The sequence below is a fragment of the Lathyrus oleraceus genome, chromosome 5, assembly GCF_024323335.1.
Source record: "Lathyrus oleraceus cultivar Zhongwan6 chromosome 5, CAAS_Psat_ZW6_1.0, whole genome shotgun sequence".
Taxonomy (NCBI): Eukaryota; Viridiplantae; Streptophyta; class Magnoliopsida; order Fabales; family Fabaceae; genus Lathyrus; species Lathyrus oleraceus.
Window position 1 is genome coordinate 240,425,560 of NC_066583.1, and position 17,020 is coordinate 240,442,579.

The 17,020-nt window shown below is 38.6% G+C and overlaps 1 protein-coding gene across 1 annotated transcript; it reads right to left on the reverse strand.

The window, feature by feature from the left end:
- Nucleotides 1–6,073: 6,073 nt before the first annotated feature.
- LOC127079959 (uncharacterized) lies at nt 6,074–7,342 on the reverse strand. Its single transcript, XM_051020307.1, has one exon. It carries the CDS (start codon nt 7,340–7,342, stop codon nt 6,074–6,076), a length of 1,269 nt encoding a protein of 422 aa, XP_050876264.1.
- Between the last annotated feature and the right edge of the window lie 9,678 nt (nt 7,343–17,020).

Genomic DNA, 17,020 nt, shown 5'->3' on the forward strand with positions numbered 1-17,020 from the left:
GCGCTCTAGTAGCGGTAATCTTCACTGGAACTTTGGACCTATCAATCACAGATATCTCTTCAGTAGGGTTTTCCACCTTAGGAACCTTTTCGAAGAGAATTGTGCGATCATCCATCAGCCGTTGAACACCATTCCTCAACTTCAAGCACTCATTGGGTCGGAGTATACAGCGATCACAATTTTCAGCACAACCTGGAAATAAACCAGCTTGCAATAAATCCTTCTTGATGATCAGGAGAGGAGATGTTAAATCAGCTACATTAGAAATGTGACAGTTGTCATCCATAGCATTAACAGTTTTGTCATGATTAGGCATAGGTGCAGTGATGACATTAGGAGTCTCCGGAGGCTCAAATTCAAATTCTCCGGCGTCGATCATATCCTGAATTTTATTCTTCAACGACCAACAATCGTTTGTATTATGCCCGGGGCTATCGGAGTGATACGCACACCTGGCGTTGGGATTATAACTAGGGGAAGTAGTGTTGGGTTTTGCAGGAGGATCTATGAGGGTAATTAAATTTGCTTTTAGCATACCCTGCAGTGCTTGTGCTAAAGTCATATTGATCTTCGTAAACTGCCTTCTTGGCCTGTCTTGTTTGGGCTGGAAGTTTTGAGATGGTGGTGCTGCAATCGTAACTGCTCCGATGTCATGGTCACGGTTTTTCTTGTTACGACCCTTTTGACCGTACACAGCATTTGATTCATTCCTCCCCTGATAGGACCTTTTGGTGCTTGCAGAGGCAGCCGCCTGTATCTTTCCACTTCGGATGCCGCTTTCAACACGTTCACCTGTCAATATAAGTTCAGTGAAACCTGATGAAGAACTTCCCAATAGATGGCTGTAGAATGGGCCGGTCAGTGTGCCCATGAACATATCCACCAATTCTCTGTCAGTCATAGGGGGTTTGACTCTGCCAGCCAAATCTCTCCACTTTTGAGCATATTCTTTAAAGCTTTCTTTAGATCCCATAGTCATATTCTGCAGCTGTAGCCGGGTAGGCGCTAGTTCAGAGTTACACTGGTACTGTTTATAGAAAGTTGTTGCTAAATCAGTCCAGGTGCGGATGTCAGAGCTCTCGAGCTGATAATACCATTCCAACTGTGTGCCAGACAGGCTCTCTTGGAAGAAATGGATCCATAGCTTCCTGTCAGTGGTATGCGGCTGAATCTTTCTCACATAAGCTCTCAGATGCATCTGAGGACAGGACGCACCATCGTACTTAGTGAAAGTGGGGATTTTGAATTTGCGAGGGATGGTCACATCGGAGACCAGACCCAAACTTTCGAAATCCAGACCGGGCGCCTTCTGACCCTCCATAGCTAGCATACGTTCTTCCAGCAACTTGTACTTATCATCTCTTGGAGAGTACTGTTCATTTTCATAATCTTCATCGTCGTCCTCAGGGTTGAAGAGATCGACATTCTCCTCTTCTGAATCATTCTCTGTCTCCTCTTCTGGACCATTCGGGATCCCAAACTTGACTCCTGCGGCCTGTCCTTTACGCCTTCTTCCCGGGTTAATGAAACTCACAGCTTTCTTGTCTTTCTTCTTTTCGAGCAAAAGAGCCTTCAGTTCCTCCTGCCCCTTGGATAAGTTCAAGATCATCTCCTGGAGTTGAGCATTCTGAGCATGGAGATCTTTGACAGTTTGTCCGAGGTCCATTTTTCTGTTTGCATGAAAACCGTGAGAACATTGATCCCTTTAGAACACCTGTTATGCAATGTTATGCTATGCAATGTATGAAATGTTTTCAAGGACTTTTGGAATTTAACTTTGCATAAACTACCAAAAAAGGAAACTTTTTTTTTTTTTTTTTTTTTTTTTTTTTTTACAAAATAGAGCGAAGTTAAATCCCTAAGTCCTCGAAATGGTTAGTTCAATGCCATGATGTTATGATGATGTTATGATGATGTTATGATGTTATGATGTTAAGTAAATAGCAAGCACAAGCAAGTCACACAACCATCATTCCTAACTTTTAAGGCTTGCATGAGTTCCATAGGTAATTACCCTCCCCACTGAAGTTTGGTTGGTTCAACCTGTCCTAGAATAGTAACCGGGTTCTAGAAGGATCTCAAATCATCGACCTTTCCTTAAGTCCACTTCAGTGCAACACCAAGTGGTTGACCGAAGTTTCTCCAAAGTCCAATCTCAAAGAGTGTAGTATCGAGTCTCAACCAACCTCAGTCGGAACCGAAGCCAGTTATCTCACTACTTTCTAATGGCTAGGATGAGTCAATTAGGGTTCTACAGGTCTGGTTAATGCTTTGATGACACCACGCGAATGCCAAATTTTTCCTAAAGTAAACATGAGGAACATCAGGACATTCAAAGTGTCACATTAACCGTAGCCATCATTTTAACCATTCCAGTATACGCCGGATAGTCGCAATGATCTATTGCTACTTACCTAAGGTACACTAGATCCGGGTGTAGGATCTTTCACTCAACAATACCCTTAAAAGAAGGAACAATTTTGAAAACATAAATGATTTTTTTTTAAGGTGACCTCTCTTTATACTCCCCAGCAGAGTCGCCAGTTCTGTCATACGGTGAACTGACTTTGTGTGTTTTGCTTTGGAAAGCAAATGTCGGGGATAGCAAGAGTCGCCACCGACTTTTCTTTTATCCAATAAGGAAAGGTGGAAAAGAACAGGAAAGACCTTAATTTAGATTCTTAGGTTCGGGAGGTACATTATACAAAGGGAAGGTGTTAGCACCCTTTGTATCCATGGTTATCCATGGGCTCTTAATTGCTTGATCATTTATGTTTTTCTAGTTTGAAAACGTGTTTGTAAACTGTTTAGAAAATGTTTTGAAAAAGAGAATTTAACTTTGTAATGATTCTTGTATGAATGTATACAAAGTGGTTATCTCGTTTAGTTTTGAAAATTGTTTAGAAAAATATAACTCGGTAATGATTCTAGTATGAATGTATACCAAGTGGTGATTTTCCAAAGATAGTTTGAAAGGTGTGAGGTGCGAAAAATGTTTTAGGTTGTGGGCCAGCAATTAAGAGTTATACCTACCCAAGGTCTTTATAGGCATTTCCTTTCCTTATGAGGGTAAAACTGTCCTTATTATTGAGAAATAAGTAATTTTATCCTTTGGATGTAAAAGGGTCATCGTAGGGTCATTGATTGGTCATTGATGGCAACAGTTGTAAGGATACCTTAGCATTCGAAGGGACTATCATCATTTAACCGTAGGCTACACCGAAGGGTCATCGAGGGACAAAATCGTATATTCGAAGAAGGCAACATCGGAGGGACTATGATTTATTTTGTAGGGACATGATGATTTAACCGGAGGGTCTTTGCTAAGGGTATCCCCACATTCGCGGGACATGACCGTTATACCGTAATACCGAAGGCAATAAAGAGAGGTCCAAGATCACATATTCAAAGGCAATATTTTAAGATGAATTTCCGTATTACAATCAATTAGGATGAACCTCCACATTAAAATTAATTAGGCAATTAGGATGCATATTCATATTAATTAGTCCATTAGGATGCATCTCCACATTAAAGTTAATTAAGCAATTCGGAATACATCTCCATGAGGGTATCCCACAAATAAAGTGGAATACCTAGCCGGCCGTTTCTTCGGGAATATGCAAGCTTTACACAATTCAAACACACGGGTGAGAATACCGAGATAAAGTGCAATTGAAAATTGCACTACAAAATGAACACAACAGTCATAAGGCCAAATAATGCATGATTATAATAAGACAAACATAAGACAAAACACAAAAACAGCTACTGGTACGTTCGCCCCTGCCTCGCCTAGCGAAGGCTTAGCGAGGACTCGCTACGGGCTCGCTTAGCGAGCGTCTACGGGTTTTGAATTTGACAACAACACTATCTCCGGAACCTTGAACTTCATGGCATATAGTTGCATGAATAGCATGGACAAACATTCAGGATATTCAGGCATACTTAGACTCACATGTGAAATCAAATTACACGTCAAAACTTTAATCATAATGCATTATGCATGTAAAGAATACCGATTGAAAGCGTAAAACAGTGGTGATGCGCAAACCTGTTTGCAATTGCGATGTTGAAAGGGACTGATCACTCTGGATACCGGAATGAGTTGGGCGGCGGTAGCTCCGGTGCGGATGAGCTGCCTTCAGGGTTTCCTCCTTCTGAATTCTCTGGATTAGCAGGGTTTCTATGCCAGGGTTTCTATCCGTCCTTCTCTGTCCGTCTTGGTCTGTCCATTTTCGTGGCTGAAGTGCCAGTATTTATAGTGATCGTGGTGACCTAATGGGCTCAGAATGAAGCCCAAAAATTCTGATGTTCGCAAGCTTCGCTAGGCGAGCGTGTAGCGAAGGTTCGCTAGGCGAGCGTGTAGCGAAGATTCGCTAGGCGAGCGTGTAGCGAGCAGGCCAGTTTGGGCCATTTTCTGGATTGGGCCTGTTGTGAGCTGGGCTTTTGTTCCTTTAAGGTCAGTGTCTTGCAGAACAAGTTGGAGTGCTTCGAGAAATGTTTTGCAAGATTAATGGGCAAATTTTGGGGTATGACAACTGCCCCTGTTCAATATTCTTGAACCGAGAGAGTTAGGATGGCATGTATGCCATTCGTGGTCTGGAGGTGGAAGATTATTGAACACTAGAATGCCCAAAAATTTGCATTTGTCAATTAGTCTTGATAGAGTTGTTAACGCAGTTAGGTGTACAACAACACCTACATCTGGGGGCTACTAAGCCAGGGAGTAAATCCACTAAATAGTATTAGTTTGTAGACCTTCAGCAAATTGTCTCCAATTTACAATGTACTCCCTAATCACTACATGTGCTTAACTTCTACCTAAGACACGCCTAGGTATGAGACCCTTCTCACTTCCCTTTCAATCACAACAGTGATGAATCAATACAATTAAGAATGTTTCAGAAGTCACACTTCACAGACACATAATCACTCAATGCTTAAAAGCTTATGAGTGATTGACAGAACTTACAACTCAATAAACACAATCATACTCTTATATCAAGATGATATTAGAGAGGCTCACAATTAACAAGAACACGCAAACCCTAACACCTTAGTAAAACAATATTTGATTCGTGCTTCAATTATGTTTGAGGCATTCTATTTATAACCAAAGTCTGGACTGGATTTGGGCTTCATACACGCAACGAGACAACAATCAAAAGTTAACATAAAATTAGGTATTCAATCAAGAGTTTCCTGAAATGTCTCAACATTTAGAAAAACAGAATAACTTTAAATTCAATTATAATCTATGATTCCTCAATCTTGGACGCCACATAAGATTACTTAATATTCCTAGAATATTCAGTAATATGTTAATCAACCAACCGTTACCAAGAGTAGACCAGTCTCAAACAAGATGTCAGATCCACATGTTAGGACATCTTGTTCAACATGCTGCTATTAAGTTAGTTTTACCAAAATTACTGCCAATCACTAATATAGAGAATTAACAATCTTCCCCTTTGTCAAATTTTGGCTAAAACAACTAAACACCCCTTGCGCACACGCACCACAATCTAGGTTACAACAGAACTATAGAAATTTGAAGAAAAAAAGACAAATCAAACACACATCATAAATAAACATGCATTAATATAGCAACATAGCTGACAAGTTTTGTACTCCCCATGTCACACATAATCACCACTACCCCTCAAGGGAACATCCAAAACTACAATGACCTGTCCAAGTTCACACATCAGAGGCATATGCAGCATAAGAAAAAAAAGCCTCACACAACAACATTTCCTCAGACAAATTGATGTCAGGACATCATGTCTGACATCACTTCACAGCAACCCAATAGTTCTAGAATAGGAACTTCTCCTCTAACACATCTAGCACAAGAACTCCTCCTCAAGCACAACCAACAGTTAATGGTTAGTGGTTAGAGCACATAGACATTACTCCCCCTTTTTATCCATAATATGACAAAGGTAAGCAGCTAACCAAAACAAAGAAACCACATTCATAAAGCTAAGTAGCACAAACAAAAGTTCACACAATGGTGCTTAAAATCCTGGTCAGAGACCACAAAACCAAACCAAAAACAACACTACAATCAGATATCTTCCTGACTATCTGAGTATGCAGTAGCATACTCCTCTCCTTTATCTTCTTTAGCTACATCAATCTCAATATCATTGCCACCAACAGAGTCCTCAACATCAGCTATAACATTGTCATCACTATCATGTTCAACTTTCTTTTCTTCTTCTTCCATCAAAGCCTTCATCAATTTTTCAAGATATATCTTTGTAGCAGTGCTAAACCTTATGGAATCCTCTGACTCTTTACAAGTCTCCTTCAGTTGTACAATATCTGGAACATGTGTTCCAACAAACAATTTGTAGTGGAAGGATAAAGGAGATTCATTTTTCTTCACACTATTAATAGGAAATAAGATTCCAGGATGTTGGTTTAGGATTATCCCACAGATGAGTGAGGGAAAGCAGATAGGCATCTTCGCAACAGTTGAGAAGGTCTGCTTCAGAACTTGTTCAAAAATGTACTTCTCAAAATCAAAATCTCTTCTTGTCCCAATAACATATATAAACTTCCCAAGCCCAGTAGAGATGGTTGAGGTGTGATTAGTAGGCACCCAGTTGGTAGTCCCAATCCTATGAAGGATTGCATACTTGACACTTAGCTTCCCAACAAACAACTTTCCTCTGTTTGGCCATTGTTTTACTTGCTTGGCAGTTATCTCCTTGCACACTTGGTCATCTGTAACCTCTAGCTCAGCCTGGGGTTCTCCAGATCTTCCCAGAAACTTGTTGATCATAACAGGAGAAAATGTTATGAAATTTCCTCTGACATACACCTTCCTATAGTCTTCACTCTTCACATTATCACACCTATCAGGAATGGTCACCATAAACTCCTTGACTAGACTTTCATAGCAAGTGCCAAATTTTGCGACAGTCTTCATCAGACCATCAACTTCTATAATCTCCATAACCTCCTTACATTTTAGGGCATCCTTACCCAATTCCCTCTCAAAATATATCCTCATTTTAATGACATACTTCCACCTTTCAGCATTCTTCATATAATCTAATGATACATTGTCCAGTGGAGCCTCAGGCATAGCAGCATAAGGCTTATTTATAGCAGATCTTCTCATATGAGTGATGTCATGGACATCCTCTTCGACCTCAAACTCAGAATCTCTTGAATAAACAACTTTCCTATTCCTCGTAGGTGTAACAACTTTACTCCATGATCTAGCAGGACCAACATGAGATTTTCCTTTGTAACTTCTAGAGGGAATGCCTTTCATGCCACCAAATTTTCTTTTTATCTCCTTAGAAGGAGAATCCTCAAACATCACAACCTTACCTTTTCTTCTCTAAAGTCTCTTGGCTATACCAAGAGTCACGATGTTAGTAAGAGGTTCTTCATCATATGTTAGGTCATCAACATTGAAAACATAATCAACTTTCTTTTTGCTTCTTTCATGAGCAGCTTGCTCAAGGACACATTCATCAACCTTCTTCTTACTCCTTGTTTCATGAGCAGCTTGCTCGGGGACACATTCCTCATCATTTTCACTAGAATTACCATCAGGGCTAGTTTCTTTTGCCAAATATGTTTGAACATCTGGAAAAACATCTGAGTTTACTTCCTTCAACATATAGGTAACAAACTTCCAAAGTTCCTTGTCAATGGAAGTCCTTTCCTCTTCGGTTTGATTCTCAGTGCCACCAGTAGGCTTAGTAGGGTTTCTCATCTTAGAACCTTTAGACCTATAACCCTCTTCAACAACAGTCTTATCTTCACTATGGATTGTAGGCTCAGAAACAGAAGACTTACCAGAAGTCTTGACATTCTTTGAAATAAATGGCGTTGCTTTCTTCTGAGAGGGTGGCTGAATCGTGGATAAGGAAGCAACATCCAAGACAAGATCATACATTTTGATCACTTGGAAAGGTTCATATGCCCTAGCAGTTGTGGATGATGATCCATTGGTTTCAGTTGAGACATGCACGTGTTTGGGTGAAGATTGTTTCGACATCTTAGGTAACACTTGACACAAATGGAATTGGGAAAGACACTTGAGAGAAGGTGATCATAAATTTCTAGAGAGGAACAAAGCGTTTGAAAGAAGTGGGTAGCGTATTTTTCTCCAAAAGGATACACAATGGAGTAATGGGCTTAGACAAGTGTGTCGTGTGTAATGGTGATAATTAAAAACATGTTTGACACACTTAAATAAATGTAATTTCTATAAATGCTTATTAACATAAATCCCAATTTTTCCTCTTAATTTTTCAAACTGAACTGCATCTAAGGCTTTGGGTAAAAATGTTTGCAAGCTGATTTTCTATACTAACATGCTCAAGTGTTACGACTTTGTCTTCAACAAGTTCTCTAATAAAATGATACTTGATGTCAATGTGTTTAGTCCTACTGTGCTAAGTAGGATTTTTGGAGATATTAAATCACTCAAGTTGTCACAAAATAATATCATGACATCTTGTGTGACATTATATTCAGTTAACATTTGTTTCATTCACATTAATTGAGAGCAGCTGCTACTTGCTGCTATGTACTCAACTTCAACAATAGATAAGGATACACAATTTTGTTTCTTGCTGAACCATAAAATAAAATTATTTCCCAAAAAGAAACATCCTCCAAAGGTACTCTTTCTGTCATCAGCACTACCAACCTAATTAGCATCACAATACCCTAATAACATGGAGTTTGAATCACGAGAATATAACATTCCATAATGACATGTGTCGTTCACATACTTCAAAATCCTTTTTACTTGATTGATGTGACTCACTTTGGGTTCTGCTTGATATCTAGCACAAACTCCAATAACAAAAGTTATATTTGGTCTACTTGTTGTAAGGTATAGAAGACTACCAATCATGCTTCTATATATACTCTGATCAACACTTATGCCCTTTTCATCTTTAGATAACTTCAAGTGAGTAGGAACAAGAGTTCTTTTGTGACTAGCATTCTCCAATCCAAATTTCTTCACAATATTCTTTGCACATTTGCTTTGACAAAGAAAAATGGAGTCTTCCATCTATTTGACTTGGAGTCCAAGAAAGTAAGTTAATTCACCTACCAAACTCATTTCAATATCGGATTGCATTTTCTTGACAAAACATTGGACCATCTCATCTGAAATCCCTCAAAATACAATATCATCCACATAGATCTGAGATATCATAAGTTTTCCATCCTTCTCTTTGACAAAGAGATTCTTATCAATCCAACCCTTTATATATCCATGGTTGATGAGAAACTCAGTCAACCTTTCATACCATGCTCTTAGAGCTTGTTTTAAACCATACAATGCCTTCTTTAGTTTGAACACATGATTTGGGAAAGTAGGATCAACAAATTCTTTTGGATGTTCAACATACATATCTTCATTTAAATAGCCACTTAAAAAGGAACTTTCAACATCTATTTGGAACAACTTTAACTTTAAAAGGTATGTCGTTCCAAGTAACAATCTAATAGACTCCAAGTGAGCCACATGAGCAAATGTTTCAACTGTTGGTGTAAGCCCTAGAGGCCAATACTTTTGGTACTTGAATCGAATTATTTAAGGCTTTTTCTTTATTATGTTTGTTTAATAAAGTCCCTAGAATAGCTAGTCCGTTTAATGTATCAAGTATGACTTGATCATGAGATCATATTAAACATAAGGACACTATTCTTAAAGTATCCGTAGTCGAGCTTTATTGTGAGGTGGGATAACATTAAAGCATTGAGACTATTATGTTTGTAGACTGATGATCACATCTCATGGATCATGGATAAATAGTTATCAAGTCTTAAACATAGGTATGAATATTAAGAGTAATATTTATACCGGATTGATCCGCTATGAGAATACTATATAGAAAGTTATGCAAAGTGTCATAAGTTATTCTCATGGTGATAATGGTGTGTGCCACTCTTCGACCTGAAACCACTATGGACCCTAGATGTAGAGTCGAGTGCTTTATTGTTGATCCAATGTTGTCCGTAACTGGATAACCATAAAGACAGTTGATGGGTACTCCACAAAGCATACTGAGGGACATGAGTGACCTAGATGAAATTTGCCCATCCTGCATAACAGGATAAATGTCTATGGGCCCAATATTGAACTGGACAAGGATGACACGGTCTATACCTTGTGTTCAATATAGACATAAGGGCAAAGGGGTAATTATACACATAATTATTATCACAAAAGGACTTGTCAGATCACATGACATTTTTGTATCTTGGGTAGCAGTGATGTGTTGCTAGATACCGCTCACTGTTTATTATATTAAATACGTGATTTAATATAATTGCCAACACCGCGAAAACCTATAGGGTCACACACAAAGGACGGATTGATGAGAGATAGAGTAATTAAGGAATACTGTAATGTACGGTTTCCTTAAGTGAATTATAGAACATCGTAAGGTACGGTGTACTTAAGTAGAATACGAAATATGGTAAGGTACCAAATACTTAAGTGATTTTGGCATATTATGAGATATGGGCCAGATACACTTAAGTGGGCTTTTTAGCTTAAAGCCCACACAAGTGGTTCTATAAATAGAACCCTTGGGTAGAAGCATTGTAACTCTTGCTTGCAATTTCGTTTCTCCCTCTGTCACTCAAAGCCTTCATTCGTAGCAGCTAGCACTGAGATTGAAGGAATCTGTTCGTGTGGACTGAGTAGAGACGTTGTCATCGTTTAACGTTCGTGATCGCCACAAGAGGTAACAATTCTATCACTGATCATGCCCATTCGTAAGGATCACTAAATGGAGAAATTTTTAAATTCCGTTGCGCCTTGGATGGCAATTCTCCTTCAGTGGTATCAGAGCCACTTACCAAACCATGAATCTGACAACTGTTTATTCTCTGTATTAATACGATTAAAATAGAATGAATCAAAGATTAAATTGAGATTGATCAAGTTATATATATGATATATGTAATCCTGATGCAAAATACATTATATATGATATAGTGTTCTTGTTTCGTTCATTCAAACACTTAATGGTTGTTTTCCTTTGAGCGATCAATGGTCGTTTGCTTCTTGATCCGACATTAGTATGGTGAAGCAATGACGTGTTGATCAATCATACTGAATCAACATTCGAGGTGTGTTTGACGGTCTGAAATTGGTGCATCAGGGTTAGCGACGGCACAAGGGTTGTGTTGTTAGAGAGTTATGCGATTGGGGTTGTGACTGCACAAGAGTTGTGCTTTCTAACAAATTTTCGTATAGTGTTAACCGGTTAACGCAAGACGAAATACTGTTTTGTAAAATATTTTCAAACAGTGTTAACCGGTTAACGTATATGGTTAACCGGTTAACGCGAGACAAAATACTGCCTTTTAAGAGATTTTCAAACAGTGTTAACCGGTTAACGCATTTGGTTAACCGGTTAACGCAAGAAGGAATACAGTTTTCTAAGAAATTTTCAAACAGTGTTAACCGGTTAACGTATTTGGTTAACCGGTTAACGCAAGACAGAAAACAAATTTTGAACAGATTTTCAAACAGTGTTAACCGGTTAATGCATTTGGTTAACCGGTTAACGCAAGACAGAAAGAAAACTTTCTAACAGTTTTCAACAGTGTTAACCGGTTAACGCATTTGGTTAACCGGTTAACACAAGGCAAAATTCACCCGTTCGGCTAACTCTGCGTAATGTGATCGGTCGTCGAGATTTAATTTGGTTTTAATTAATTAAAGGAATTAATTAATAATAATAATGTGTTTATTATTGTCTTGTGGTGATCGGTTATGGCCTTAGTTTTCCTTTTGTTTTGGGCATTTAAAATACGACCTGCGTGTCGTGCCTCTCTTTTAATCTCTCAATGTAACTTCTTTTCTTATCTCACTCCCTCGTATGTAAAACGAGTTTTTTTTATATAATGTAATGATATGAAGAAAGCAAAGAAGTCAATGCCAAAGGAGGACAACCTTGAAGATCTTGCTTGGGGAAGCTTAGATCGTTATTAGGTTAGCTTAGGTTCTCTCATTGGCTTGGGAGAACAACTACGCTAGGGGCCATAACTGTTTCATTATGTGAATATATGTTGATGCATGTGAATGTATGTTGATGCATGTGAGAGACGATTTATATGATAAATAAGCCGGTGAGATCAGAAAAATTGCAATTCCCTCAAATTAAATATTAAGTTTATGCTTTCCAAGTTTTAACACTCATCAAGACTAGTATCGGATAATGTAGGTTTCGCCTACGCGAGGTGCATGTTCTATATTAGTAAGGTGCGATGGGATAATTGTAATATCCAACTGTTAAAACAATGGGTCAAACTTAACTAAACAAATTATAATAATATTATATATGTTTGCTTTCCAAGTTTTAGCACTCATCAAGACTAGTATCGGATAATGTAGGTTTCACCTACGCGAGGTGCATTTTCTATATTGGTAAGGTGCGATGGGATAATTGTAATATTCAACTACTAAAACAATGGGTCAAACTTAATTATAGTAATATTAAATATGTTTAGAAGCAAGAGTTGGGAATGATCCATATGATGGATTGGAATAAGGAGTTATTCGCCCAACTGAGATTTTCGAGAGTTATATGAGATACAACTGGAAGGAGTTCCTACCTAAATAACCTAGTTTTGTGTAATCCGCCTACGCGGACTTAGAACGAAGTGAAATATGGATCTCGACCCACTAGAAAATCTTCCAACGGGATTTTCCGAATCAAATGATGAGGGTCATTTGTTTTGAGTAAAATAGTGGGAGCATATTTAATTAAAGGTCTAATTAAATATGTCAATGATACTTATATTTTCATTAATCCTTATGTAGATTACCATGACACCAAACACCTCTAACAACATCTTGCGATCAATCCTTGATAAGGAAAAATTATCTGGGACAACTTTTCTGGATTGACACCGAAACCTGAGGATTGTCCTCAAACATGATAAAAAGTTGTATGTCTTGGAGACACCTGTTCCTGAAGAGGAACCTCCTAGTTCTGCACCTAAGGCAGAAAGAGATGCTTATAAGAAGCATGTCGATGATGCCAATGAAAATGCTTGTCTCATGCTAGCTACCATAAACTCAGAATTGCAAAAGCAACATGAGAACATGTCAGTGTTCGATATGATCGAACACCTGAAGATGCTCTATCAAGAGCAAGCAAGGCATGAGAGGTTTGAAGTTTCAAAAGCCCTTTTTCAAGGCAAGTTAGCTGAGGGAGCTCCTGTAGGTCCCCATGTGCTAAAGATGATTGGGTATGTGGAAAACCTTGAGAGATTGGGTTTTCCCCTTGGAAAGGAACTTGCGACTGATTTGATCTTGCAATCGTTGCCAGATAGATTCAGTCACTTTGTCCTAAATTTCAATATGAACGATATGGACAAATCTCTTCCTGAACTGCTCGCCATGTTAAGAACTGCCGAGCAGAATCTGAAGTCAAAAGGGAAGTCCATTCTGATGATCGGAAATGGAAAGAGACAGAACAAAAGGCCCACTAAGCAAGGTGATAAAGGGAAAGGCAAGGAAGTTGCCAAACCCAAACCCACCGTTGCTGCTTTAAAGCCTAGTGGAGGCATAGCAAAAGAAGGCACCTGCTTCCATTGCGGTAAGACCGGATACTGGAAGAGAAACTGCCCAAAGTACCTGGAAGATAAGAAGAATGGAGTAGAGACTTCAACTTCAGGTATTTTTGTTATTAAAATTAATTTATCTACTTCTGCATCATGGGTATTAGATACTGGATGCGGTTCTCACATTTATACAAATGTGCAGGGGCTGAAAAGGAGTAGAGATTTGGCAAAAGGTGAAGTTGACCTACGAGCTGGCAATGGAGCAAAGGTTGCTGCTTTAGCCGTAGGGACTTATGTATTGACTTTACCTAGTGGTTTAATAATTCAGTTAGAGAACTGTTATTATGTACCTGCAATTAGCACGAATAGTATTTCCGTTTCTTGTTTGGACAAGTTTGGTTTTTCATTTATAATAAAGAACAATTATTGCTCAATTTATTTGAATGATATTCTACTGCACAAATGAACAATGGACTATATGTCCTTGATCTTGAAATGCCTATTTATAACATTAATACTAAAAGGATGAAACCCAATGAGTTAAATCCAACTTACCTTTGGCATTGTCGATTAGGCCACATAAATGAGAAACACATTTCCAAAAAGATGGACTCTTGGACTCTTTTGATTATAAATCATATGAGACATGCAAATCTTGTTTAATTGGAAAGATGACAAAGTCTCCATTCGTAGGAAAAGGTGAAAGAGCTAATGATCTTTTGGCCCTCATACATACTGATGTATGTGGACCACTGAACATACCAGCCAGAGGAGGTTTTCAGTACTTCATCACATTTACTGATGATTTCAGTAGATATGGTTATGTGTATGAAACACAAATTAGAGTCCTTTGAAAAGTTCAAGGAATTCAAGAATGAAGTACAAAACCAACTAGGTAAGAATATTAAAACTCTTCGATCAGATCGAGGTGGTGAGTATTTAAGCCTAGAGTTTGATGACCATCTGAAAGAGTGTGGGATCCTATCCCAACTCACTCCTCCTGGAACACCCAAATGGAATGGTGTATCTGAGAGAAGAAATCGAACCCTGTTAGACATGGCCCGATCCATGATGAGTCACGCCGATCTTCCAAACTCCTTTTGAGGACATGCACTATTGACATCAACTTATACACTTAACCGTGTTCCATCCAAAAGGTTGAGAAGACACCATATGAGATATGGAGTGGTAAGAAACCACATATGTCTTACATGAAGATTTGGGGTTGCGAAGTTTATGTGAAACGACAAATTTCAACTAAGCTTGAGCCCAAAATCTGACAAATGCTTATTTGTGGGATATCCTAAAGAAACGAGAGGGTATTACTTCTAACAATCCTTCTGAGGGCAAAGTGTTTGCCGCTCGAACTGGAGTTTTCCTAGAAAAGGATTTTATTTCCAAAGGAATCAGTGGGAGGAAAGTAGAGCTTGAAAAAAAAAATCAAGAATCACAAAGCATCGATACACCTATGGAGGAATTGGAGCAGGAAACACAAGTAGTTGTGTAAGAGCAACCTGCTTAAGTAGAACAAGACCAGTGTAGGTCAGGCAGGATACATCACCTACCTGAGAGATATTGATATCTCATAACTGATCAAGGTGATGTATCACTCGTGGATCAAGAACGAACATGAGCCTTGTGTCTACAAGAAGGTTAGTGGGAGCATGATCGTTTTCCTGGTATTATATGTAGATGACATATTACTCATTGGAAACGATATCCCTACCCTGCAACAAGTAAAGTCTTGGTTGGGGAAATGCTTTTCTATGAAGGACCTAAGTGAAGAAGCCTATATATTAGGAATCAGAATCTATAGAGATAGATCACAAAACTGCTTGGCCTAAGTCAGAGTACATACATAGACAAAGTGCTGAGATGCTTTAATATGCATGATTCCAATGGTTATGTGTTTTTGCTTAAACGGTGGCACTGTGAGCTGGAAAAGTTCAAAGCAAGATACAATTGCTGATTCTACAATCAAAGCCGAGTATATTGCTGCCTCAAGTGCAGCAAAGGAAGCTGTTTGGATCAAAAAGTTCATTAGTGAACTTGACATAGTTCCTAGCATAGTGGATCCCATTGGTCTCTATTGTGATAACAATGGTGCTATCGCACAAGCTAGGGAACCTAGATCTCACCAACGATCCAAACACATACTTAGGCATTATCACCTCATTCAAGAGATAATAGATAGAGGATATGTGAAAATATGCAAAGTACCTACACTTGACAATACTGCTGACCCACCGACAAAGCCTCTTGCGCAGCAGAAGCATGATGGCCATACTAGATCTATGCGCATTAGGGATATGCTTGATTGGCTCTAGTGCTAGTGGGAGATTGTTGGTGTAAGCCCTAGAGGCCAATACTTTTGTTACTTGTATCGAATTATTTAAGGCTTTTTCTTTATTATGTTTGATTAATAAAGTCCCTAGAATAGCTAGTCCGTTTAATGTATCAAGTATGACTTAATCATGAGATCACATTAAACATAAGGACACTATTCTTAAAGTATCCGTAGTCGAGATTTATTGTGAGGTGGGATAACATTAAAGCATTGAGACTATTATGTTTGTAGACTGATGATCACATCTCATGGATCATGGATAAAGAGTTATCAAGTCTTAAACATAGGTATGAATATTAAGAGTAATATTTATACCGGATTGACCCGCTATGAGAATACTATATAGAAAGTTATGCAAAGTGTTATAAGTTATTCTCATGGTGATAATGGTGTGTACCACTCTTCGACCTGAAACCACCATGGACCCTAGATGTAGAGTCGAGTGCTTTATTGCTGATCCAACATTGTCCGTAACTGGATAACCATAAAGACAGTTGATGGGTACTCCACAAAGCATGCTGAGGGACATGAGTGACCTAGATGAAATTTGCCCATCCTACGTAACAGGATAAATGTCTATGGGCCCAATATTGAACTGGACAAGGATGACACGGTCTATACCTTGTGTTCAATATAGACATAAGGGCAAAGGGGTAATTATACACATAATTATTATCACAGAAGGACTTGTCAGATCACATGACATTTTCGTGTCTTGGGCAGCAGTGATGTGTTGCTAGATACTGCTCACTGTTTATTATATTAAATACGTGATTTAATATGATTGTCAACGCCGCGAAAACCTATAGGGTCACACACAAAGGACGGATTGATGAGAGATAGAGTAATTAAGGAATACTGTAATGTACGGTTTCCTTAAGTGAATTATAGAACATCGTAAGGTACGGTGTACTTAAGTAGAATACGAAATATGGTAAGGTACCAAATACTTAAGTGATTTTGGCATATTATGAGGTATGGGCCAGATACACTTAAGTGGGCTTTTTAGCTTGAAGCCCACACAAGTGGTTCTATAAATAGAACCCTTGGGTAGAAGCATTGTAACTCTTGCTTGCAATTTCGTTTCTCCCTCTC